The following is a 25,244-nucleotide window of genomic DNA, read 5'->3' on the forward strand; positions in this document are numbered from 1 at the left end:
AGTAGATTTCCCTGTGCTATAGAATATCTTAATTAACTATTTTATTCAGTAATGTGTATATATTATTTCCATTCTCCTGATTCCTCTCCCCTCCCCCCCCCCCCAGTTTCCACTATGGTAACCATAAAATTGTTTTTTAAATTTGTGAGTTTCTGTTTTATAAATAAGCTTTTTTCATATAATTTGTATTGGATTCCACATATAATGATATCACGTGGTATTCGTCTTGGACTTAGTTCACTCAATGGGATAATCTGTGGGTCTGTCCATGTTGTTGCAAATAGCATTATTTCATTCTTTTTATGACTGAGTAATATTCCGTTGTATATATGTACCACATCTTTATCTATCCCTCTCCCTTGATGGACATTTAGGTTGCATTTATGTCTTGGCTATTGTTAAGTAGTGCTGCAATGAACATTGGAGTGAATGTGTCTTCAAATTATGCTTTTGACTGGATAGATGCCCAGGAGTGGAATTGCTGGATCATATGATAATTCTACTTTTAGTTTTTGAAGAAACCTCCATAATGTCCTCTATAGTGGTTGCACCAGTTTACATCTCCCAAAACAGTGTAAGAGGGTTCCTTTTTCTTCACACCATCTCTAGCATTTATTGTTTGTAGACTTTTTGATGATGGCCATTTTGATTGGTATGGGGTGATACCTCTTTGTAGTTTTGATTTGCATTTCTCTAATAATTAGTGATGTTGAGCATCTTTTCATGTTTTTTTTTTTTTTTTGCCGTCTGTCTGTCTTCTTTGGATCTATGTAGATCTTCCCATTTTTTGATTGGGCTGAATATTTTTTTGATAGCAAGCTTTATGAGGTCTTCATGTAATTTGGAGATTAATCCCTTGTTGGTTGCTTCACTTGTAAAGATTTTCTCCCATTCTGTTGGTTGGCTTTTTGGTTTTGTTTTGTTTTGTTTCCTTTCCTGTGAAAAAGCTTTTAAGTTTAATTAGATTCCATTTGCTTATTTTTGTTTTTTTTAATTACTTTAGGAAATGGATCAAAAAAAGTATTGCTGCAATTTATGTCAGTGTTGTGCCCATGTTTACTCTAGGAGTTTTTTTTTGTTTTGTTTTGTTTTTTAATGGTCCTTTTGTCTTTTTAGGGCTGCATTTACAGTATATGGAGGTTCCCAGGGTAGGCGTCCAATCCAAGCTGTAGCTGCTACCTGTGCCAGAGCCACAGCAATGCTGGATCTGAGCCACATCTTCAACCTACACCATAGCTCATGGCAATGCTAGATCCTTAACCCACTGAGTGAGGCCAGGGATCAAATACATGTCCCAGTTGGGTTTGCTAACTGCTGAGTCACAACAGGAACTCCCCTTCTCTAGGAGTTTTATGGTACCTAGCCTTACCTTTAGGTCCTTAATCCATTTTGAGTTTATTCTTGTGTATGATGATAGAAAATGTTCTAATTTCATTCTTTTACATGTAGCTGTACAGTTCTCCCAGCACCACTTATTGAAGAGGCTGTCTTTCCTCAATTGTATGTTCTTGCTTCCTTTGTCATATATTAATTGACTACTGGTGCATGGGTTTATCTCTTGCCTTTCTACCTTGTTCCACCAATCTGTATTTCTGTTCTTGTGCTAATATCATATAGTTTTGATGACTATAGCTTTGTCATATAGTTTGAAGTCAGGGATCCTGATTCCTCCAGTTAAATTTTTCTTTTTCAAAATTGCTTTGGCTATTCAGGTTCTTTTGTGCTTACATAGAAATTTTAAAATAATTTGTTATAGTTCTGTGAAGAATGTCATTGGTAACTTGATAGGAATTGCATTGAATCTGTAAATGGCCTTGGAGAGTATAGTATAGTCATTTTGACAACATTGGTTCTTCCAACCCAAGAACATGGTATTATCTTTCCATCAGAGAAAATATTTCCTAACTCTAGTTTGGACTGTTAAAGATTTTACACCCACATGCTTTCCCTGTTCATTTTTTTTTTGTTTGTTTATTAACCATAAGAAATACAGTGGAAGGTAGAAATAAAATAAAAGACTTTATGATTAAAATTAAATTTTACTAAAGTAATATTTTGAACCTCAACTAGAGTATCTACATTAAAGTTCATGATAGGATTATTTAATTCACATATACATTTAAGAAGAGTGTTTGGTTTGGAGATACCTTAGAAATCTATACATAGAACTTCCATATGACCCCGCAATCCCACTCTTGGGCATCTATCCGGACAAAACTCTACTTAAAAGAGACATGTGCACCCACATGTTCATTGCAGCACTATTCACAATAGCCAAGACATGGAAACAACCCAAATGTCCATCGACAGAGGATTGGATTCGGAAGATGTGGTATATATACACAATGGAATACTACTCAGCCATAAAAAAGAATGACATAATGCCATTTGCATCAACATGGTTGGAGCTAGAGAATCTCATACTGAGTGAAATGAGCCAGAAAGACAAAGACAAATACCATATGATATCACTTATAACTGGAATCTAATATCCAGCACAAATGAACATCTCCTCAGAAAAGAAAATCATGGACTTGGAGAAGAGACTTGTGGCTGCCTGATGGGAGGGGGAGGGAGTGGGAGGGATCGGGAGGGATCGGGAGGGATCGGGAGCTTGGGCTTATCAGACACAACTTAGAATAGATTTACAAGGAGATCCTGCTGAATAGCATTGAGAACTTTGTCTAGTTACTCATGTCGCAACAGAAGAAAGGCTGGGGTAAAAATGTAATGTATACATCTAAGGATAACCTGACCCCCTTGCTGTACAGTGGGAAAATAAAAAAATAAAAAGAAGAGTGTTTGCAAAAAATATCATAAGGGCAAGTATAAGAATCCATTTAAGCAGACATTAAAACATAGACTTTTTATGGTCCTTTTGGGAAGAAAATAAGCATTTTATCCCTCTTTTTCCCTGATATGAGTATAAGGTAAGAGGTTTAATGTCAATGATAACTGTGCTACAGTGTATGTTAAATCAGTATGTGCAGTTTCTCTGGATGTTATACAAAGTCAACTACTGATAGTTCAAACACTCTCTCTTTGATGTCTTCAAAGATGATAATCAACTGTATGGATGTGGATGATGTGCCTTTCCTGATAGATCCTCTTTTGACTTGAAGTCTCTTTGATAATTGCTACTTTTGCAATAAGAGCATTTTCAACTACCTGAATCAAGACTTTCATAGCAATATCACTTACTGGTTCTTGACAGTTAATGAAGTGGCAAAGCAGGGCTGATAAACTCCAGAGCCTATCAAGAGGGCTAAGTGTAGCATATTTTAGATTCTGATTTACTAAATGAGGTGGAAGTCATTATGTTCATCAAACAAACTCAGCTATGAACTTTTAAACTAATTTTTTGATTTTTTTAAAGGGGAAGAACTTTCTCCTTATTGAGTGCTTAGGGATGATAAAGTAACAGTCACAATTGAGAAAAGCTAGAAAATCTTTCTCAATTTTGTAATTATACTAGTTTCTACCACTTTTTGAGTTTCATCAGGCACTTGGCCTAATAAGAAACAAATGCTTCTTGTAAATAACACAAGAAAGTATAAAATTAAAAGTATATTTATAAAATCTTGGAAATTTTATTAAAAATGCATTACTGCTTAGGAACACAACAAATACATAACCTTAACTTTTAAAGCAAGTTTTGTTAGATGGAAGTATATACTGTGATTTTCATGACAATTTATTAATTTAAAGAGAAAGTTAAAAATAACACCTATGTATCTTTGAAGAAATATGGTCCGATTTAAATATATAGCATTATTTTCAATTATTTAATCCAAAGTTTAGTAATAACAATATTGTTGTAAAGATGTATATGTATAATTGAATCACATTGTTCCACAGCAGAAATTACAACTTTGTAAATCAAATATACTTCAATGAAACTTTAAAAAAGAGGCAAAAACCAATAAAATGTGCAAAAAAAAAAAGAATGACTAACAAAGATCATCTTTTTTTAACTACGTGAAAAATCAATATCAGGTAAATAAAAAAATTAAGATACAAGTGATCTTAGATAATGTTGCAGGACTCCTATTGTTCACATTGAACTGCTCTGAGGGATTCATTTGCATTTAATAGCACTAACACTTACTTTCTGTTCCTTCAAGTCCAGAGGTACATTTTATCCCTGTTATTCTCTGTACTCAGCTTAAAGGGAGAGTCTCAGTTTGGATGTGGTTGTGGCCAGCAGGGGTTAAAAAGACATCCTGTTTCACTCTAAATATAATGTTTATTACCTATCACTCTTAACATTGTTAGTATTGTTTTTGGTCTTTCTTTTGCTGTTTTTTTTTTGTTTTGTTTTGTTTTTTTAAGAGGAAAACAGTCATATTTCTTGATGCAGAAGTATAAAAGGAAGTTTAAGCAATTTTCTAAATCTGTTCTTGGAAAAGAGGTAAATCTGGTTGTGAATTAGATGTTTGTCCTTGTGGGGATAAATGTCTGGGTGTTGTGAACTGGTTTAGAGAATCTTTAGTATCTGGTGTCCTGTGCAGCACAGAGATGTACTTGATATAATGGACCCTGGAGAGCGAGGATTTTCCACAAACAAGCTGGAATTTTAGCTTCATCTTAGGGAATCACTTAGTTGTCCTCTGGGCTCTTAAACCAAACCTGGCTTATATTATATTTAACTTCAGTCCCATAACAGTGCTAAACAGGACCCAGTCTTAAAATCTATTTACAATAGAATGTGTTTGGAAAAGAAAATAGAATAATTTAAATGTGTCTTATTTTCTCTGTAAGGTAAAATGCTTAAATTATTTTGTTTCCATACAGAATTTTAGAAGTAGTACTATCAGATAACTTTGCAAAAATTTATTTGGACAGAGCAGAATATAAGGAAAAGTAATTTTGCCCAAATTACCTATTTAATAATACTATTTATCCCATTTTCGTGTGTGCATGTAGAAAAATTATAAAATTTCTTTGAATTGTTCTGAACCAGCTTTATTGGGGCATCTGACTTTCATTGCTTAATTAGTTCTAAAGTATGTACACTCCAAAATTAAACACATTATTAGAAGAAAAATATTTGTAGTGTGCCATCATTAATAGGACAATATTGTCGCTAAGACTAGAATGTATCCACAACACATAGTATGGTTTCATTTGAGGTCATTGGTTTTCAACACCATCCTCTGCCATCTCTCTCCCACTCCTCTGCAGGGCATTCTGATTCAAACAAAATCCTTTCATAAGTAATCCAGAAGCTTTCATAATAAAAATGCATCTGTTCTAGTTATAGATGTAGGACATGCTCTATGAATCCCCTCCCCTCACCCCAGAAAAGATAATTAAAAAATAATCTCTGGTAAACAACTTTGTTTTTTAATTGATAAACTAAATCCATTTGTTTATGGCATTCAGATACTATGAAGTTTAGAGAATGAAGAGATTAGAAGTAGTAAGGACAGCAGGATAAATTATGGTTTAACCCATGTGCACTATTATACGTGATAAACATATCTATTTTATGCACCTAATCAGAAATCCATCTATTCATTCATTCGATAAACATACAGTAAACACCTTTGGTCAATCAAATCTAGGGCTTAGGTGATGCCTACTCTCAGCCGCAAACAGCTGCCCCTCTGATTTAGTTACTTGATTTATCCTTGGGGATATTCATATGATCTGGACTTCCTTGTGACCTTCTTTCTCCTTCTCAACTTTATTAATTAAATAGATTCTTGTTTTGATCACAAGGGGACACCCACAAACACTGAAATACATATGTTCTCCAGTAAGTTCACAGTTGAGAACATGTTTTTGTCAATGAATAAAAAAGACTTTTTTCCTCCATACATGTGTCTTGGGATAGAAATAATAGAATAGTACTAATTAAATACTGAGTTTTTTCCCTCAGTTAAAGCTCATTTGTTCAGCATTGAGGCAATTTAAATAAATAATTTTTAAATATTTTAAAAAATTCTTATAGTAGGCATATGAAACAGATAATGGGTGACTAAGTGGTTTTTAACTATTCTCCAAACATTAATATTTTACACAGTTTTATTACTGGAAAAATGAAATGTTCAATTTGTAAGTACTAGAATACATTTGCTTTCTTATAGTCATGTGGGGAAATGCTAGTTATTTGAAGTACACACTGAAACATATGCTATAATATATGTAAGTAATTGACCAAGACTGCCTGAAAAATCAAACTTTCAATTAATCAGTGAAGCCTATTTTTTTAAACTTTGCTGATGATGCAATGATTAGCACTCTTAGACATTTAATAAGCACTTGCTGGTGAACTGATTGATAACAGAAACCTGCCTGCAGAGGAAGACAGAATGAAGAATAAAATTTTAATCTCTGGATTACTAGCCTGTCACTCAAAGTATCAAATGAAACTGATGTGAATTATAAAAGAAGAACCTACAATTCAGTTCTAAATTTTTACTTATGTACACAGAAATGAGTGCTCAATTGCAATGTATAATTTGTATTAATAATTTTTGTCCACATTGAAACATTTAGTTGCTTTATGTAATAATGACATTTAAACTTTCATTGTTATTCTTTCAAGGAGAAGTAAAAGTTAACATTCTGCCTTAGTAATCTTGTAAATCGTTTGCAACTTTTACTTTTGAGCATATACTTGTGCCCCAAATTTACTGACGTCATGGATCAGGCAACACAAATAAAAAGGAAAAAAAATTGAAGTCGCAATTTTTCTAGAAATTTATTTAGAAAGAATGAGAGAGAAGAGGTTTAGGAGACCTAAATTTCAACTTAGCCTCTACAAGTGTTAATGTTAAAGTCATTTATGCTGTTTTGTAAATAGATGCATTGAGACTTTATAGTCTAAAGGTCCCCCTAGGTCTCAATTCAATAATTAGTTAATTATCTAGTTAACTATTTCCTCTATGGATAATTAGACCCATATGCAACTGTACTGACTTTATATCTAAAAGAACAAAACATGTACCCTTAATGCCCATGTAGGTAAGTGGCGTGCAATTAATGCATTCGTGTGTGCTACAGTCAAAGTGTGTGGGGCATCAGAGGAGAGAGTAACACCTACTAATTCTCAAGGCTTTCATGGGAGATATAGCTTCTGACTGTACTTTGAAGCATGAGAACAGGGAAAATAAATAAAAAGCAGGAGGAGGCAGGCTAGATTTAGAGAGGAGTAAATTGGCCATGTCTGATAGAATTGTGCAAACTTATAATCATAAAACAAGATAACAAAGAAGATTAGGGACTGTGAATTTTATTACAGAGACTGGGCTAAGGTTATGGTGGTAGGTATAGCTGCTTTTTTAAAAAATATAAATACGTTTTTGAAATAGGTTCTGGTCAATTTTTATAATGATGCCTTGAAGATATGTTAAAATTGGGAGGAATTGAAGATAGGGGACCAGTTAAACCATTGCTATAAAATACAGCAGTAAACTCTTGCTATTATGGTAGTTTTTATGTTTAATATTGCTAGTTAAACAAGACTCTGAAAAACTTTATTCATATGATCACTGTATGTAAACTGACCATATCAGTACTTAGCACATAAATTTTTTAAAAAATAGCTGTTTTATAGCCATGTTATAAGTTAGGGTTTAGATGGCATCATTTTATTGGTTATTTGCATGTAATATTTCTAATTAGAAAAGCTAGTATATAATTTGACATACACATTGCTACATTTATTTTTTCCTAGATTTTTTGTTATTATATTTCCTTTTTTTCTGATTTTTTGGTGGTTTTTTTGGTTTTTGTTTGTTTTTTTTGTGTGTGTGTGTGTGGTTGTTGTTTTTTTTTTTTTTTTTTTTTTTTTTTTGGTCTTTTTAGGGCCGCACCCACAGCATATGGAGTTTTCCAGGCTAGGGGTTGAACCGGAACTGTGGCCACTGGCCTATACCACAGCTCACAGCAAAGCCAGGTTGGAGGCCAGGAATCGAACATGTGTCCACATGGATATCAGATGCATTTCTGTTGAACCATGACCGGAACTCCTGGTGCATTTTTTTTTTTTTTAATGTGTTTCAGATACTGTTTACTAAGACACTTGCTTCTATGTGCCAATACCAGGTATATACCAGGAAAGGGTTCTAGGACTAGGAATACAAAATTAAGTGAAAGCAGCATATTTCAACTTTAGAAGGGGAGCAAAAAGATAATGCAGTGGTTAATAAACATTATTACATGGTACTATGTTTTGCAGAGGAAGGCATGGTACATTGTCCCCTACAAGGTTGGAGAATTCAGTCCGATATCTGAGTAGACTTACATGGCAAGTGAGGGTGAAAGAGGGAAACTATTGGGATATATAGCATTCTAAGCTCTGCTAACTATAGATAGCAGGCCATTGGGGTAACTGGGAATAATTCTACATAAGTAATTGTGTATATGTGTAAATATATAAGTATTACTATATATAGATACATGCATAATTTCATACACTCCATTGGTGAATGAGTCTAAAAAAGTGTGGAAAATACAAAGTGCCCAAATCACATACATGTTGGAAATTTCTAGGTAGGTTTTAAAGAGGCAAGTGATGTAATGTCTGTGCTTTTAATTTTGATTGAGTCCTCGTTTCAATGAATGTATTACTAAGAATTTGTTATTGCTGTAGTTTCTTGAATGTGTGGGTGGTCTGTATCCTTAAAGCTGGTATGTTTGAGAATGTCTTATCCTGCTACAACCTGCTAGCTATATACCTACAACCTACTAGGTATATTATTATTATTGAGTAATTGAATAATATTATTGAATCACATTTTCACTTGGGTATTGTGCAAATTTTTGTTTTCTGGGAAATAATGTTGCTTAGATAAGGATGAAGCCCACCTGATGACTTTCCTTCAGTAGGTGATTGGGTTTTTATTCGTGGATTCCAAATATATCCTTCCTTTATTTAGTAAGTTTCAAAATTGATCCTCTGTAAGATTATATTTTCCTAGATGATGACATTTCTGTCTGCAGATATGTCTTTAAGATTTGTTCTCTGTCTTTGTTTCCTGTTTTCTTCTCATTAATCCATTTCTTTCAAAGAAAGTTGTTTAATTTTCATATAGTTTAGAACTTGGGCAACAAGAATTAATCCCCTCTTTTCTATGTCAGTTCCTCTTTCCTATGCATATCAAATGCATTTTGGTTAACTTTTTATCCGCTCCTTCTGACAATGAGCGTGTTAGCTGGGATAGTTTAGAGTCTGCAGTTGTTATTGTTTGACTTGAAAAGAGTCTCTGAAATCTTTGATATATTTTCTTTACCTACAGTGGTTTCCTTTAGAAGGATAATGCACACGCAATAAATATTGTGCATGTGTGTGACATTAGAACAGTACATGGTTAGCTATAGTGATGATGACTCTTTTGAACTTTAGCTGTATGTCTACTCTATGGAAATTTTCAATAATTTTATAGCCCTATAGACTCCTGGAGTTTGTTTATGTAGTAAGTCATTTATGGATGCAATATTTATGATTTGTTAACACTTTGGTTAATAATTATATCCTGACCCCTAGCCTGGGAACCTCCATATGCCATGGGTGCGACCCTAAAAAGACAAAAGACAAAAAAAATTATGTCCTACCTGGTATATATGGAGATAATGCCATATTTTAGTATTCTATCCCAAAACATTTCATGCTTCACTATATTGAATATATTTTCTTAACAATTTATAGTTTAATATTCCATTGGTATTAATTTCTCTCTTCATTTAATATTTTGCCTATATTTTCTGCTTAAATTTTTCCATGAAGGAAATAAAGTTAAAAGTGTCTTTTTTCTCACCATTACCAGAAGAAAGTCATATTTGTTTTATATTAAGATTATTCTCAAGGCAGTGTATAACATGGCTTCTTGGTATGAACCTAGAAAAGCAGTTCTTTTCAAAGATCATTGTAATAATCAAGGGAAGAAATTATAAGGAACTTAACTATGGCAATGGCAGGAGGATATAAGCAAAAGAAAATGAGGAAATTACTGTAGTGTTGAACAAAACTGAAGTGGTAGATTGATTCTGTGAATGATGAAGAGGATTTAGTTTTCATGATGCTTCGGGTGAGTGATATTTGCAGTTACTTAAAAATGTACAGAAAGGTGATGATGTCAATGTAAAAAAGAAAAGGGGGTGAGTTCTGATCAAGTCATGCTGATTCTAAGATGTTGTGCCATATCTAAGTAGAGGTTTCTATTAAGCCTCTGTTTGGTTTTTGGGGGAAGTCTGTCTTGAAAGATATATATTTGTGACGTCAAAATACCACTAATGACAAAAACCATAGTTGTAGATAAGATTATACACAGAGTTATTACTGTATAAAAGGACCCAAGTACAGAGCAAATAAAATAATATAAATATTTAAGAAACTATTAACTAAGGTGAATTGTGTGGTAGTGAGAGGTAATCCAACTCCTCAACAACTAGTTCACAGTATACTCCAAAGTGTATTCTTATATTTCCCACTTCTCTATGATCAGTTCTTAATATTATCAGAAATTCTTCCATCTTAGAGTAAGATGGAGCCTGGCCTCCAGTGTCAGGTGAAGCTGAATATCTCGACTCTACATCTCATGAGCTCTAGTACCTAGGCTATTCCCAATATCTATCTGAGTCACTTTCCTCATGAGAAAAAAAGGAAATGAAAATTCCCAATTCAAAATGTTGTGAGACTTAAATAAGTACAGTATTAAATTGTTCAGTTTTTTGGCACATGGTTAGGCATTGGCATACTTTTTCCATTATAGTTTGTTTATAGTGTTCTGTCATTGTCAGTTTTCTACTGTACAGCAAAGTGACCCAGACACACACACACACACACACACACACACACACACATACACATATATATATATATACACATTCTTTTTCTTACATTATCCTCCATTTTTTTAAGGCCAGGCTTAATTACCAAACTCTTTCTTCAAGGATTATCCATTTTGGAGTTCCCATTGTGCCTCAGCAGTAATGAATCTGACTAGTATGCATGAGGACAAGGGTTCGATCCCTGGCCTCACTCAGTGGGTTATGGATCTGGCATTACAATGAGCTTCTGTATAGGTCACAGACAGGGCTTGGATCTTGTGTTGCTGGCACTGTGTAGGTTGACAGCTGTAGCTTTGATTCAACCCCTGGCCTGGGAATTTCCATATGCCACATATGAGGCCCTGAAAAGCAGGGCGGTGGAGGGGGGGAGGATTATCCACTTCGCCTGGTGGCATTAATTTATCCCCTGTCAACTTCCTTAGCTCTTAGTGAGGTGGTTGTTTATTTAGATTTTGCTTCTCTGAGGTCATTTGTCTAAATTCCCATCGAAAGTTGTATTCATCTTTATGGTCCACATACTTCTTAGCTGTGTTTGATAAAGTGTTGTGGCTGCTGGCACAACTGGAGAAAGTAGGAAATTAAAGTAAAAGTGACTTTCAGACAAGGCTGTTTAAACTGCATGCACATTTTGAGTGTTGCCTATTGAGAAGATAGATTTTTCTAAGTATATTCAAACAAAACTTAACACATTTTGTAAATTGAGAATATATTCTCAGCACCACCCCCCCAAAAAAAAAATGCAACCATGAAGAGACCAATCACATTGGCTTTACTGATTGAATGGTAAGATGCACTGGCCAGAAATTCTAGGAGTAGAGTACATCATCCACAGTTTACCTTAGGGAAGTAGTTCCTAAACATAAGTCTGTGAAAAGGTATTTCCCTTCTGGGTAATAAGTTTTGGAAACTCATACTTGATGAAACAAAGTCAGAAAAATAAGGTGAATTTTTCCACAATGTGACTTTATCAATCTCTAAAGATTATCTTTTGTATATGTATGGGGGTTTTTGTCTTTTTGAACATTTTTGTTAAAAAAAATCCCTCCTTTTTGTATAAAATGATGGTAGCAAATAACATTTCGTCGTTTTGTTTTTACAACATAACAAAAAGTTGCCAACTTTTATTTCAGCCCTTATTTTGCTTTTGGAAATTTAAGTAATAGTCTAGGAAGCACTGAAATATAGGATCTAAAAATTTGGGACCTTGATGAACTTTCCAATGTATACAAATATCTGGATGTAGTCATCATTTAGCCAAAATATTTTGGCATCATATAGACGTAAACTTTACTACTTTAAATAGGATCTTTGTTCTATGAAAAGGACAGAGTTCGTGTCGTAGAAAAAGGACATAAGCCTAAAGCTATCATTGAATGCAGGCAATTCATTAGAATCCAGCATCCGTGGGGTCCTGTTACCTTTCAAGCTATAAAACTTAGAAAAGGGAGGATCTTGGAAGGGAGGGAAAAAGGAGAGAAATAGAAATAGAAATGTCACGGAAGACAGAAATACAGAGAACAGGGTGTCTATTATTTGGATTTGAAGGTCAAGTGTACAGCAGTTCTCCATCAAACCATAAAAAGTCTAGTTCTGGGCGGTCTCGCATTCTAGAAATCAGTATTCATTTCACTGCCTTTTTGAAATCTGAATCGGTCATTGTATTGTAATCATCTGTATAAATCTGTGCTTAAATTAAAAATAATCAGAACACCATAGGAACTGTACAACTTTATTATGTAGCAATAAATCAACATGTATTATTTTGATATAAAATTTCTAATCTTTTTTCTTTTCATATATTAAATATGCAAAACAGTATTACAAGATAAAATTTCAGTATCTTAAATAATGTGCTGATAATGATTGCTAACAATTTCTTTTTTTTCTTTATTCAAATAGAGCTACATTAAAGATCAGGATGAATTCAGGGGAAAAAGGCAACTCTGAAAATTTATAAATAAATTAGTAGAATGAAAATTAGAATTGACCCATTAGGAAAGATCATAGTTCTTCTCCCATGATTATTGGATAGGATATTTTGATTAAAGGACAAATCAATTAAAATATATTTTCTCCCTTTTCAGGTATTAGTTTTTTTTAAAAAAAAAATCACATGGAATTTATATGTGTGTCTTGAATTTCACAAGATTCATAAGATTTTTTGAACTGTATCACAAGAGAATGCATTCTATTTTATAGTTGAAAGCAATGCTGCTTGAAATAATGAGAATTGATTTTCCCTTCCAGAAAATCTGTACATTTATCTTATTATCTACATTGTCTTATAGTACATCCTAATAATGATAGTGTAGTAGTTTATTGAGCACAAACTATTTACCTAGCTTTATTACCAGTATATTTTAATTTTGTCATTAAGCAAATCATAGAAACACTAAATCATTTGGTGATTCTGAAATAAAGAATGTTTGCTTAATCTTCATTCAAATTTAAAAATACGTTTTGGAGTTCCCCTCGTGGCTCAGCAGAAACGAATCTGACTAGCATCCATGAGGATGCAGGTTGGGTTCCTGCCCTCACTCAGTGCTTTAACGATTCAGCGTTGCTGTGAGCTATGGTGTAGGTCACAGATGCAGCTCGGATCTGGCATTGCTGTGGCTGTGATGTAGGCCGGCGGCTACAGCTCTGCTTTGACCTCTAGCCTGAGAACGTCCATGTGCTGTGGGTGCAGCCCTAAAAAAAAAAAAAAAAAAAAAAAAAAGACAAAAAATAATAATAGTAAATAAAAGTACATCATACAGTTCTTGTCTGAAATGGCAGTCCTACGGTTACGTTTCTTGGTTACAGTCCTACATTTACTTTTCTTTATGGTTGACACAGCACATGGAAGTTGAAGTACTCTCTCAACACGGGAAAAACTTATTGCACCCCCCTGCAAAAGAAATTAGTGCCTTTGTATACTTTGGTCTACCAGGATTCCCAAAAGTCAAGATGATGCTGTGGAAATTTAAATTATTCTAAAATAACATTTGTTGTTGTTTGACTTAATGTGAATGTTGGCAAAATGTAAGAAGTTAATAGAATATTAAACATCTCATATTACTGAATATTTACTTTAATCCCAATACCAGTTTGTGTAATGGTAAGTTTTACGTAACAGAAGTTGAAAAGAAACATCTAAAATTTTTTGATTCTAAGGAAGTAGAGTGAAAGTTGAAGTTATTTAATATCAATTTCAGGTAATGTATCTACATATAGGAAACAAAATCATAAAGGAAAACTATTTTAAATTGTGAAATCTAGATTTAGAGAAAAAGTCTCTGATATTTAACATAAGTTTTTTTGCCCTGGAAAGTAGTGAGATAATCGAAGCAATCCAGAATTTTCCCTGGCTCATTGCCATGAAGGTCTCAAAAAAGATTCTTTTCCCAGTTACAGAGCAACCTAGAAAGTGTCAGATAGAAAGGAACATCTAAAGAAATTGCAGCAAAAGGAATGATGTGCAAAATTAAGTACATTTGAAAGGAATTAAAACAGCTGTTAATCTCTACTCCAGAAAAATATTGTATTTTTTGTTTAATTAAATGAAGTTCTTGGGCCAGGGATTGGGCCTGAGCCACAGCAGTAACAACGCCGAGTCTTTAACTACTCAACAACCAGGGAATGCTCAGTAGTAACATTTTTTAAAGTGTAGCTTGTTTCCAGAGTTATTTCATACACAAATGATGAAAGACTTTTCTCTAAGTTGTCTGTACCTAGAAACCAAAAACCCTCCCTCAACTAATTTACAAAATTCAACCTGTAACAATATTTTTCAATTGGATAAATATATTCATTGTTTGAAATTATGATATAGAAGGTCATTACTTTTATTATTTGAATTTCAGGATATAGACATTGACAAACAAGAATATTTTGCTATTCTTAAAATAACCATTGCATTTAATATTAATGTAAATTAAGGAGCATATTGCTCCTCATATTGATCCCTTTACCATATATAATTCCAGGTGTTAACAAGTTACCACACTTGGTAAGATAATAGAAAAGTGTTTTTTTCTCAGCTCCATCTGGACCATAATTTCCTGCTTCTGGTCAAGATAATCAAAGACCTTAATATTTAACCACTACTTATATGAAAAGGTAATCTTTAATTGAATGTTCACTATGGAAACTATTGTTATAGTAATTTTTTAATGAGTTATCTAATATCACCTTCACAGTAACTCTTGGGAGATTTATTTAAGGAACTCATCCTAGTTTGTATACCTCATAAGTACGTACTGTGGTAGTGCTTGTGTCCTTACCTATAACTGTGACTCCATGTTCTATTGTTATAGTAATTGTCTTCCTATAACTTCTTCCATTTTATGCTTAGGGCTCCTTTACATGGTTTGTATGCATTTCCAATTAAAATCATTCTTTGTGTCTCTTAAATGACCCTCCCATTGATTAATACATTTATGTAATTGTCTTCCTATAACTTCTTCCAACTGATGTAGAGCTCCCTTGCATGGTTTGTATGCATTTCCAATTAAAGTCATTCTTTATGTCTCTTAAATGATCATCCCATTGATTAATATATTTATGTAATTGTCTTGGCTTAGACTAAGCTCGCTTTTTTTTTTTTTTTTTTTTTTTTTTTTTTTTTTTTTTTTTTTTAGTTTGCCTAGCTACCTAAAGTAGTTTGGTCTTTCTGATATTAGGATAGACTTATAGAGTTTAGAATTGGAAAGAAGGAGTTCCCTGTCGTGGCGCAGTGGAAACGAATCTGACTAGGAACCATGAGGTTGTGGGTTTGATCCCTGGCCTTGCTCAGTCGGTTAGGGATCCAGCGTTGCTGTGAGCTGTGGTGTAGGTTGCAGATGGGGCTCGGATCCCGCGTTGCTGTGGCTCTGGTGTAGGCTGGCAGCAACAGCTCCAATTGGACCCCTCGCCTGGGAATCTCCATATGCCGAGGGTGCAGCCCTAAAAAGACAAAAAATAAAAAGGAAGGAAGGAAGGAAGGAGAGGATTGGAAAGAAGAGTAAAGGTCATTTAGTCTATCTGATAAACAGATCTCTTTAAACAGCCCTTCAGTCAGTGCATGAACATATCCAGTGATGTGGTCCCTGTCTGGTAATAACCTTTACATCCTCACACAGCTCAGTCTGCCTGAAATTTCAGTCTCATATTGCCTCTCTGTAGTGTTGATTCTTTAAAATCATTTGCTGAAAGGAATGCCATTTAAATTCAGATATTTTGTAGTGGATTCTGTTTTATTTCTGGAGACCAATAGCTCTCATTTATTTCAGATATGAGTCACCTGAGTGAAACTCTCCCTTGATTTCTTTCTTTCTCCCTTTCTTCATTCCATTCTTTCTTCCTTTTTTTTGGGGGGGGGGCAGGATTGGGGATGAGATTAATAGTCCATGTTTCTCAAGAATAAATTAGAAAAGCATCTTTAAAAAATTTAACAATTGATTTCTTCTGATTTTGTTCATGAGGTGGGTGGAAAGGCTGGTAGGTAAATAGACAATTCAATTTGGTATTTATTGACCTGGTAATACAGAAAAGAAACCATGTAAGTTGTAGATGATGAGCTATTAATTATATATTTCCTTACATGAGGGCATATTATTTCTAGTAGATAAGTTATTTATAATGATTATAATAATTGATGGTGTAATGTAAGTTATGAGTAATTCAAGCAAGATGTTACAAAGAAATTAATTGTATGAGAATTTCTTAGAGGTTGCATTTGAACTAGCTTGGAAGAGCAATACTGTTTTCTCTCAGTGGCATATAGTTGTGTTAAGAACAATGGCAGCAAAGGGTAACAAGTAGATTAATACAGAGTGTGTTTTTCTGCAGGGTAGTGGACATGAGGAGTACTGGGGTGGGGTCTAAACTCAGATGGTTTTGATCTGACCTTTAATGCTAAGTTGAATAGCTTGAACTTTATTCTCTATTGAAATAATATTCTTGATAAAATGGAAGAAGCAGTAAGAGAAATAAAGCAAGGCAACTTATCAAATAGCTAACGTCCTCAGCTAGGGCTGGGACAGAAGAAGCGTCTACATCTCCACTTCTGTGCCTTGGAAAACGCAATCTACATTTTATGAATGCTGATGAAAAGTTAGATATGTGTGCACTGTAAAATTCTGAATCATTGATTCAGGACATGTTTCTGGAGGCTCCTCAACATTTCTATCCTGCGTGAGGGGAGTGTGGTGGTATATATATACCTAATTTCAATTGAAGCAGATAAAGAAAACCTCTTTGGTGATAATCAGCATTTACCTTTCTAGTGCCAAAGTGGACTTACTGTTACTTCTATCTGAAAGTATTTCTCACTTAGGCTGCAGATTTTAAAGGTCAGTATATACCTGTTCAAAGCAGAAGTAAATGGGAAAGCAATAACAAACTGGAAAAATTGGGGTCATAGTGTAAAATTAATTAAGTTCAATGTTTTCATAAAAGCCAAACTGTATATATGTCAGTTACAAAATACTATAGAGGATTTAGATGGTGGAGTTAATGATTTAGTGGTCAGAAATATATACTAAAATTCTTCAATAAAAAGAGGCCTAGGGGGTTAAACACTGTTTTCCCCATGCTATCTCTGCTCTTTTGGCCCCATGCTAATCCTAGCTAATGACTTGGAAAAATGAAAGCACTTAAACAAATCTTTGTAAAGTTAAAGACATTTTATATACAATACTAACCATTTTAATAAATCACTACCTGTAAAGAAATTCCACCAGACCTGTTGTTTGGACAAGGTATATCTCTCCTTTCTTCTGTAGGAGTGTGTGGTCTTGAGTATGAAATCAGAAGACTAATGGGAGTATAACTCCCATTTCAATGAAATATAAAGAAGTCCTGTATATTCCTTAGTATCACTAAAAATAACCATTGATGGGTAACTACAGCAGGCAGTAGCCAGAGTACCATGAACAGTGCTCATATGGTGCCTCATGTTAACACCTAATGTCTTGTTTTATTACCTTGCAGAAATGTTGGAATCCAACAATGTGATCACTTTCAATGGCTTGGCCAACAGCTCCAGTTATCATACCTTCCTTTTGGATGAGGAACGGAGTAGGCTCTATGTTGGAGCAAAGGATCACATATTTTCATTCAATCTGGTTAATATCAAGGATTTTCAAAAGGTATTTTTATTATAATATAATCACTATAGCTCTTTTGAACAGTTCAAGTTATATAGAATTTTCTAGCTATTTAATAATGTGGCAACTGAAAAAATGTTTAATGGTTTATCTTTTCAGATACAAATAAAAATAAAGCACTGATTGCCTCTCACAAATCAATGGGTGTGGTAAACCATAAAAATCAAGGAGGAAACTAGTATTTTCAGTGATCTTTATAAGAAATACTAATGTTAGCTTATTTTTCCATAGTTACATCATTTTACTGCATATGATTAAATACCTGAACCATTATAGAAATGTCACAACTGATTTTATATATGTTTATGTATAATTTATACATCCCTCTATATTGCCAGCAAATGCAATGATTTTTTATAAACCATTATACAGATGTCTCATTTGATGTGTCACCTGTGTTAGGATATAGGCACTCTGAATAATTTACATATTGTCTGTATATGCTTTCATTCTATAGCTGAGTAGAGCTGAGTAGTTGTGATAGAAATCATCTGGATCAAAAAGCCTAAGATATTTTACTATCTGGCCTTTTAAACAAAAAGTTTACCAAACTCTGACTTGGAAGATCAGTTTTCAGTGTCAGGCTCTTGTAAATGTGGTCATTTAGACACTATCCTTCTATAAGTTTTATTGTTATATTCTATAATGTTTCTGGCTTATTTAATTAATACACTACATAGTTTGGAAGATAAAACATGGGTTGATAAATTAGTGGAAATTGTGTTATTGAGGCTGTTTCTAAGTCCAACATTTTTTTCAGTCACTATTTCCAGTCTAAATTTTCTGAGAAACGAAGATGTTTATGCAATAGCTTTCACAAGAGTGCTAATATAACATACCTTTTAGAGTACATACACTTCAGTTTTTATATGTTAATTTTGCTTCTTCTTAGCACTGAGGGTTTTAAAGTGGTGTGCTTCAGGTTCTTATAAACTGTAATGGATTAGACAATAATTTTTAAAAAGTAACAGAATTGTAAAAAAAGTTTTTTATGGTTTGAGAATATTACTTTGCACTAAAACATTTAATTTCAAGGCTGATTATATCTCTAATAGAGAATGCCACTAAACCTAAGTCTTTTACTTTTCTTCTGTTATACAAACTCTAAAATTCTGACTATGTAGTAAGAGGTTTGATTCATGACACGTAGTCATATAAAATGGCAATGTCCTTACTGATGTATTTTGGAATTAAGATACAGTATTTAAAAATCAACTTGGACATTTGTTTTCTGATTTTTTAATCTATTTAATTTTTAATCAAATAGATTATCATCTATCCTCAGATGAGAGAAATATTCCTAATTATCTAAGAAACTAGTTGTCTATTTGTTTTTCTGAAATGATAAATTTTTTTTAGTATCTTTTGGGTCACATAATAAGTAGGTTTATAGGTCATATAATAAGCAGGTTTTTGTTGTTTTAGTGAAAGAAAACCATCTTTTATAAAATGAATGAAAAATTAAAGATAATTACGAAGATCAGATATTTTAATAATAGATTATATCAATTCAAATTTTCAGTGTTTTTAGAATTTTCATAACTTTATAAAATCCATATATATAAATATATGTATATATCTATACATACATAGACAGTATATGAGCGCATATCACCTCAGAACATGTTTAATGTATTCAACATTTTTTCTGAATAAATATTCTTAATTTGGTTTATATATTCAATTGACTCTGAAATTGAAAAGAACTAAACTGTCATATAAACTAATGTACTGTTTTCTAGGTGAGAAAAATCCTAGAGTTGTTTGTTTCCCCGGGATAAATAGCAATATTTTCTAACTAGACTTGTAATAAGTACATACGGAAATAATGTATAAATAAAAGTTAGGTGACTTGTCCAATGTTATAGCCTTCTTGTATAGCTCCTGCTCTTGATTCAAATCATAATTCTAATAATAGAAGACATGTTTCTAGTTTTAAAGCATTCATTTCAGCATATTATTTAATTTTAATTTTATCTCACTGTTTGTAAGGGTAAATACAATATAATAATTTTAATTATCAATGGTATTAACACTCTTTTTTTACCTATGTGTAATGTTATTTAACATCTGTTTTCCAAGCATCTCCTATTATGATAAACTCTATAGAGGAGCACTATGGTATGTCATAAATAATTCTTGAGGAACTTACTAATAATATTAAAAATAAGATGTATGAGCATAAAGGTAAATACGAGACCGATCCCTGTTGAAGACAAAAACAGTCTCGGGTTTGGAAGGACCATGAAAAGATTCTTCGCCTTGAAAAGGTTTTCATTCTCTTTAAGGCATAGATCTTTATTCAGTAATGAGTAGATGCATAGAAGCATAAAGAAGGAAAAATCTAAAATAAATGATGAAGTACTTTGAATATGACGATAGGAATTTAGGCACTGTTAATTAACTAAGAAATTTTTGAGCACGAAGAAAAAAATGTCAATCTAACCAAAAGGTAGAAATTATTCTTCATGGAAATAGATGCTGTTGGAAATATATATATATATATATATATATATATATATATATATATATATATGTATATAGTTCCATTGATTTATAGTTTATTCTCATTAAATTACTTTCCAAAAGAGTATTTTCTATACCAAAATTTATTTTACTCACACCAGATATACAAGCTAATTTCTTTACCCTGAGATCAGGGTAAAAAGGTGAGAGTACACACCCCTCCAAATATGAGAGAATTTAGCATGAATTTAGCAAAATTACTTTTTATTAGTATTTGACATAAGAGAGAAATCACAAAATGAGGCCTGTGTTGTGTCAATGCCAATAATCAAGAGCTGGGAAACTATGGGAAAACAACCTGACTACATTTGAAATGTATGCTTTAAAATTAGAAATGTCTTCTATTGTTAGAATAATGATTTGAATTTGCTTGAATTTAAAAAATGATCTGTTTTAATAATCTATGATTTTTGTACAATCTAACTGGAAAGCAGAATAAGAAAGGCAATAAATCTTAGCTCTGTTATATATTATTTTTGTGTTCAGAGAAAACTTATATTTGATCCCCCTCCATTGTAATTTTAAATAAGAATAGCTCACTTGGCTTTGCAATAGCCAGTAAGAAGACAGGGCTGTGGAGCCTGCAGATGGAAGGTACCCAGCCCTTGCTTTAGTCATTCAGGAATCAAGGTAATATTAATTGTAAGGATATAGGCTTGTTAATTGTAACTGTAAGGATTGTATTCTTGGATGTTTTTTATTATTTGACTACTTTGTGAAAAATTTATGAAATAAGTTAAATAATAGTTTACACAAACAGACATACATGAAAAAAGTACATAAAAAAGAAGAGCATACGTAAATTAAGAGCTTCAAATGGTAAAAATAAATGTATATCTAAACATTTTTAGGGCTATTAATGTGACATGGACCTGAAGTACATTTATTTGCCCTATCATCATAGGTTGTTTCAGTATGTTCTAAATTCTTATTTATAAATGTGTTGTATTTGTCTTTTAATTCCCTAGATTGAATATCACAGCCTTTGCTCAAGTCTATGACCATTTATATTGAATTATCTAGAGGTTCCCAAATGAATGATAATCAGTCATTTTGAGGCTAAAAGCTTTCCAGCAGACGTGAATGATTAACTGCCATTATCTCTGGATTTTTCTTTCACATATAACTTTTTTTTCGCTGATATTAGCGAATGTTACCAGAAGAGAAAGATGAATAAAAAAATTAACATTGTTCTGCCCCAGTACAGATAGGAGTCATTGTAATTCCTCAGTGGAACTGGGAAATTTTATATTAAAGTTTAGGTGAAGGTATTTGAATTAATATTATGGAGGGAAATGGATCCACAGTCCTCCAAGCCATGAGTAATGCCTTGGTTTATCTACCACTGTCACTATATTCAAACAATACCAGAACCTTTGGAAAGGTGATACCAAATATTAGGGATAAAAATACAAACAATTATTACCCAGTTAATCTAGGTTTTGTCCATAGTAAGGAGGGTGATTTCTTTTTTTAGAGCTACCTATTTGCCTCTTCATTTGCTCCTTTATCTCCCGACAGTATACAGTGCTACTCTTACCTATTTTTCCTGTTTAAAAAAAAAAAAAAAAGATTCCTTTCTAAAATGGGTTTTTCTAACTCTATCAGTTGCTAATTCTAACATGTTGTGCTGTGATTTGATATATGGAAATAGATCCAAAGCACCTGATGTTAAAATTTCAAAATAACTATTTTATGATAAACACTGATTTATTTAGAATAATGCAAGCCACGTTCTATGCATTTTTCTTCTCTTCACTACATTTTCATGTGGTCTCAAGATGATCTCCCAACCAGCCTTGCAGTTCTATCATACACTGTGTAGGTCAATTGACTACATGAATTTCTGTGTTGCTCAACTTTCATCTACACAAGAAAGCGTAATGGGTAGACAGAGATTGAATGATTTAAGTTCATGCCAATTAACTGATGCCACTGCAAAGTCTAAACTAAAAGGTTCCTACCACGTAATGCTGTATAGAACATTTTTTATCTCAGTTGCTTCACTTGGTCTAATAGACTATAATGTTGTATCCCTTAGAAAACTTAATTGGCAGGAAAAAATGTTTCTCTTCTGCCCTTAGATCGTGTGGCCTGTATCTTACACCAGAAGGGATGAATGCAAGTGGGCTGGAAAGGATATCCTGGTAAGTATCAGTTTATTAAATTATTTTAGTAATTGAATAAGGAATTTATTACCCTATCATTTTTCACTGTTTTATTAAATACCATGCCTTACTTGTGGACTTAACCACTCTTTAGAAACAGAGTAATATTTAATTTTGAATGTTGACTTTTTTATGTAAAGTGTAAAAAACTTATGTAAAGCAAATGAATAAAAATAACAAAACACTAAAATGAAGCACAAATACGTTCCTTTTGTTGATTTATATGTATAATTTTTAAAATGCAGTTCTTTACCATTTATTTTTCTATTTAATAATTCAACATATTTATACAGATTGGTTTTCATTGTTAATTCCTCTTGAATTCCTTTTTATTAACATGAAATTTTTTTCTTTTGCATCACCATAATAAAATTACCCTTCTTCTTTCCATTTCATTCTATTCCCTTTCTTTCTTTTCCTTTTCGTAAGGTCGGCCAAAAGGATGAGACCTGAATTCAGGCATAAAAGACTTTATTAGCGGGGTATACTGCTGGGCTGACTCACAAGGGGAGGTCAGCAGTCAGCCTGTTCGAGGAGGGAGGTTATATGTGGGTGCCAAGAAAGGGGGTTTCTGTGCAGAAGCTGATTGGCCATTTCTTATGTAAATAGGGTGAAAAGGAACAGACCAATCAGTTTGGGAGAATTGTTAGTAGGATGTGAACAGAAGTTTAGACATTCTCCTGGGTAGTAGGGTAGTCTGTAAGATTGAATCACATGATTTTGGGAAGACTTAGTCATGTCTTATGTCTCTCCAGGAGCTAGGCGAGAGCCTAGAGCTGTCTTGTTTTTCCTGGAACAAACCTAACACTTTTTCCCTTTTCTTCCTTATTACATTTCATTTCACCCCTTCCTCCCTTACAACTTTCCTCTTCCCTTCCCTCTTTCTTACCTACATTTGATGTACTTATTCCTTAAATAAATATGGGTTGAGAAATGACTATGTAACATTGTCCTGGGTACTGTAGACAAAAGATGAATAAATGGTAAGCAATCCCTGCAATGGTTTTACCTCTGATTTTAGGTAGAGGCCATTTCTACTGAGGTAAACTTTGTCGGTAAAATTAAGTGAGCTTCCATTTCGAAGTATAGCCATATATCTGCAAGATCTTGAAAAGCAGTTAGAATCATTTAAATCAGTAAATTAAAATGAAATTCAAGGTCTTAAATATAATTTATATTATTATTTTATGTCTTATTAGTCATTTTGTGTGTTTTGACACAAGATAAGTTTAAAAGTTTTGTCTGTGTATTGGCGTTTAGAAGAAATTTATCCTCTGTGCCTAAAGCCACAAATCAACTTGTATGTATGTATAAAGATATACAGATATTTTCAAGGGACAATCTGATTGATTGGTAGCAGCTGCCTAAAATGATGTTTATGTTTAGAATGATTTAGAAGTGAAATTTGATTTCATGAAAGAGAATGCCTCAATCCAGTAGCAATGGTGGCTCCAGGTAAGGGAAGGCAGAAAAGGAGCACAATGTACAGGTATCTCCCATCCATGTTAAATGCATATCAGTAAACATGGGAAATTCACCTTAAAAATTTCATTTTAAATATAGTGATTACAAGTCACATCACACCTTCATATTATAGTAAACATTTTTCTGATTATGTGAATGTGAAAAAAAACTCTGTTCTATCAAATTTTGTTCTATCTCAAATTAACATATAGATTGGGATAATCGAAAAGGAGTAAACAGAAAGAAAAATGAAGTAGGGATCCAAAGAAGTCAAGAATTTTATGTTGACTCCTTGTTGACTCATAATTTTACTTGAGCAAGTACCTTAACTTTTGGGGAGGCCTTAGTTTCTTATCCATTAAATGGGACATTGCATGTTATTCATTTGTGAGAAAAATTTAATAGTTTTGTGAAAGTTACTTAAAAAATAGCTAATACTGCATAGGTATAGGCAAAAAATGACTGAATACATGAAACCTTAACATCAAAATGCTGTGTTTACCACTAAGAAATTATGTTAAAATACTTCAGTATGACAATAACTAAGGGTCAAGACAAATAGAGATTTTATCTCTGTACAGCTGTGACTTTTAAAAACACAGATTTTTTTTTCTATTGAAGTTTAACAAGCGAAAACATGAAAACTTAGAATTATTGAGAATTATCAATAGTATTTTATAAATGTAATTTTAATAACTCTATCAGTGGTATCATGACCACAATTTTCTTAATTAGGAAATGTAATGATTCAGAATATTCATTCACCATCTTTTCATTCAAAAATTTTGAAACATTTTGAGTACTGTATTTTAAAAGTTGAGATCAAAATTTTTGCACCTCTACTGAATTTTTTGGTGTTGAGTGGTTTTTGGTGTTGTGTGGCATATATAGATTTGAACTTGCCTATTAACACACAGATAATAAGCAACAGAAATTCAAATAAATACCTCACCCGTTGTAGTCTTTTTAAGTGGACATAATAATAGCTCATGACATTCTTATAAGACTCAATCACAAGTGAAATTATTACATAGATAGTAGTGTATGATATAAATATTAATGATTATTAGTATATATAATAGAGTTGCTTAGAGAATTTTTCTTTTCTTTTTTTGGTCTTTTTTAAGGCTGCACCTGTGGCATTTGGAAGTTCCCA

The 25,244-nt window shown here is 32.9% G+C and overlaps 1 protein-coding gene across 7 annotated transcripts in view; it reads left to right on the forward strand.

The window, feature by feature from the left end:
• Positions 1-25,244, forward strand: part of SEMA3A (semaphorin 3A) — a 454,735-nt gene that overhangs the window by 289,102 nt on the left and 140,389 nt on the right. For all 7 annotated transcript variants that reach the window (XM_021063479.2, XM_021063478.2, XM_084977288.1 and 4 more), the window contains 2 exons: positions 17,755-17,912; positions 22,541-22,603. In XM_021063479.2, the coding sequence (XP_020919138.2) occupies positions 17,755-17,912; positions 22,541-22,603 (221 nt within the window). The remainder of the gene's footprint in view (positions 1-17,754; positions 17,913-22,540; positions 22,604-25,244) is intronic.

This window comes from Sus scrofa, chromosome 9 (genome assembly GCF_054392235.1).
Source record: "Sus scrofa isolate SSC_HxYL_T2T_F1_AM1 chromosome 9, Sscrofa_HxYL_maternal_Yorkshire_Landrace_v2.0, whole genome shotgun sequence".
In the NCBI taxonomy this organism is placed as follows: domain Eukaryota; kingdom Metazoa; phylum Chordata; class Mammalia; order Artiodactyla; family Suidae; genus Sus; species Sus scrofa.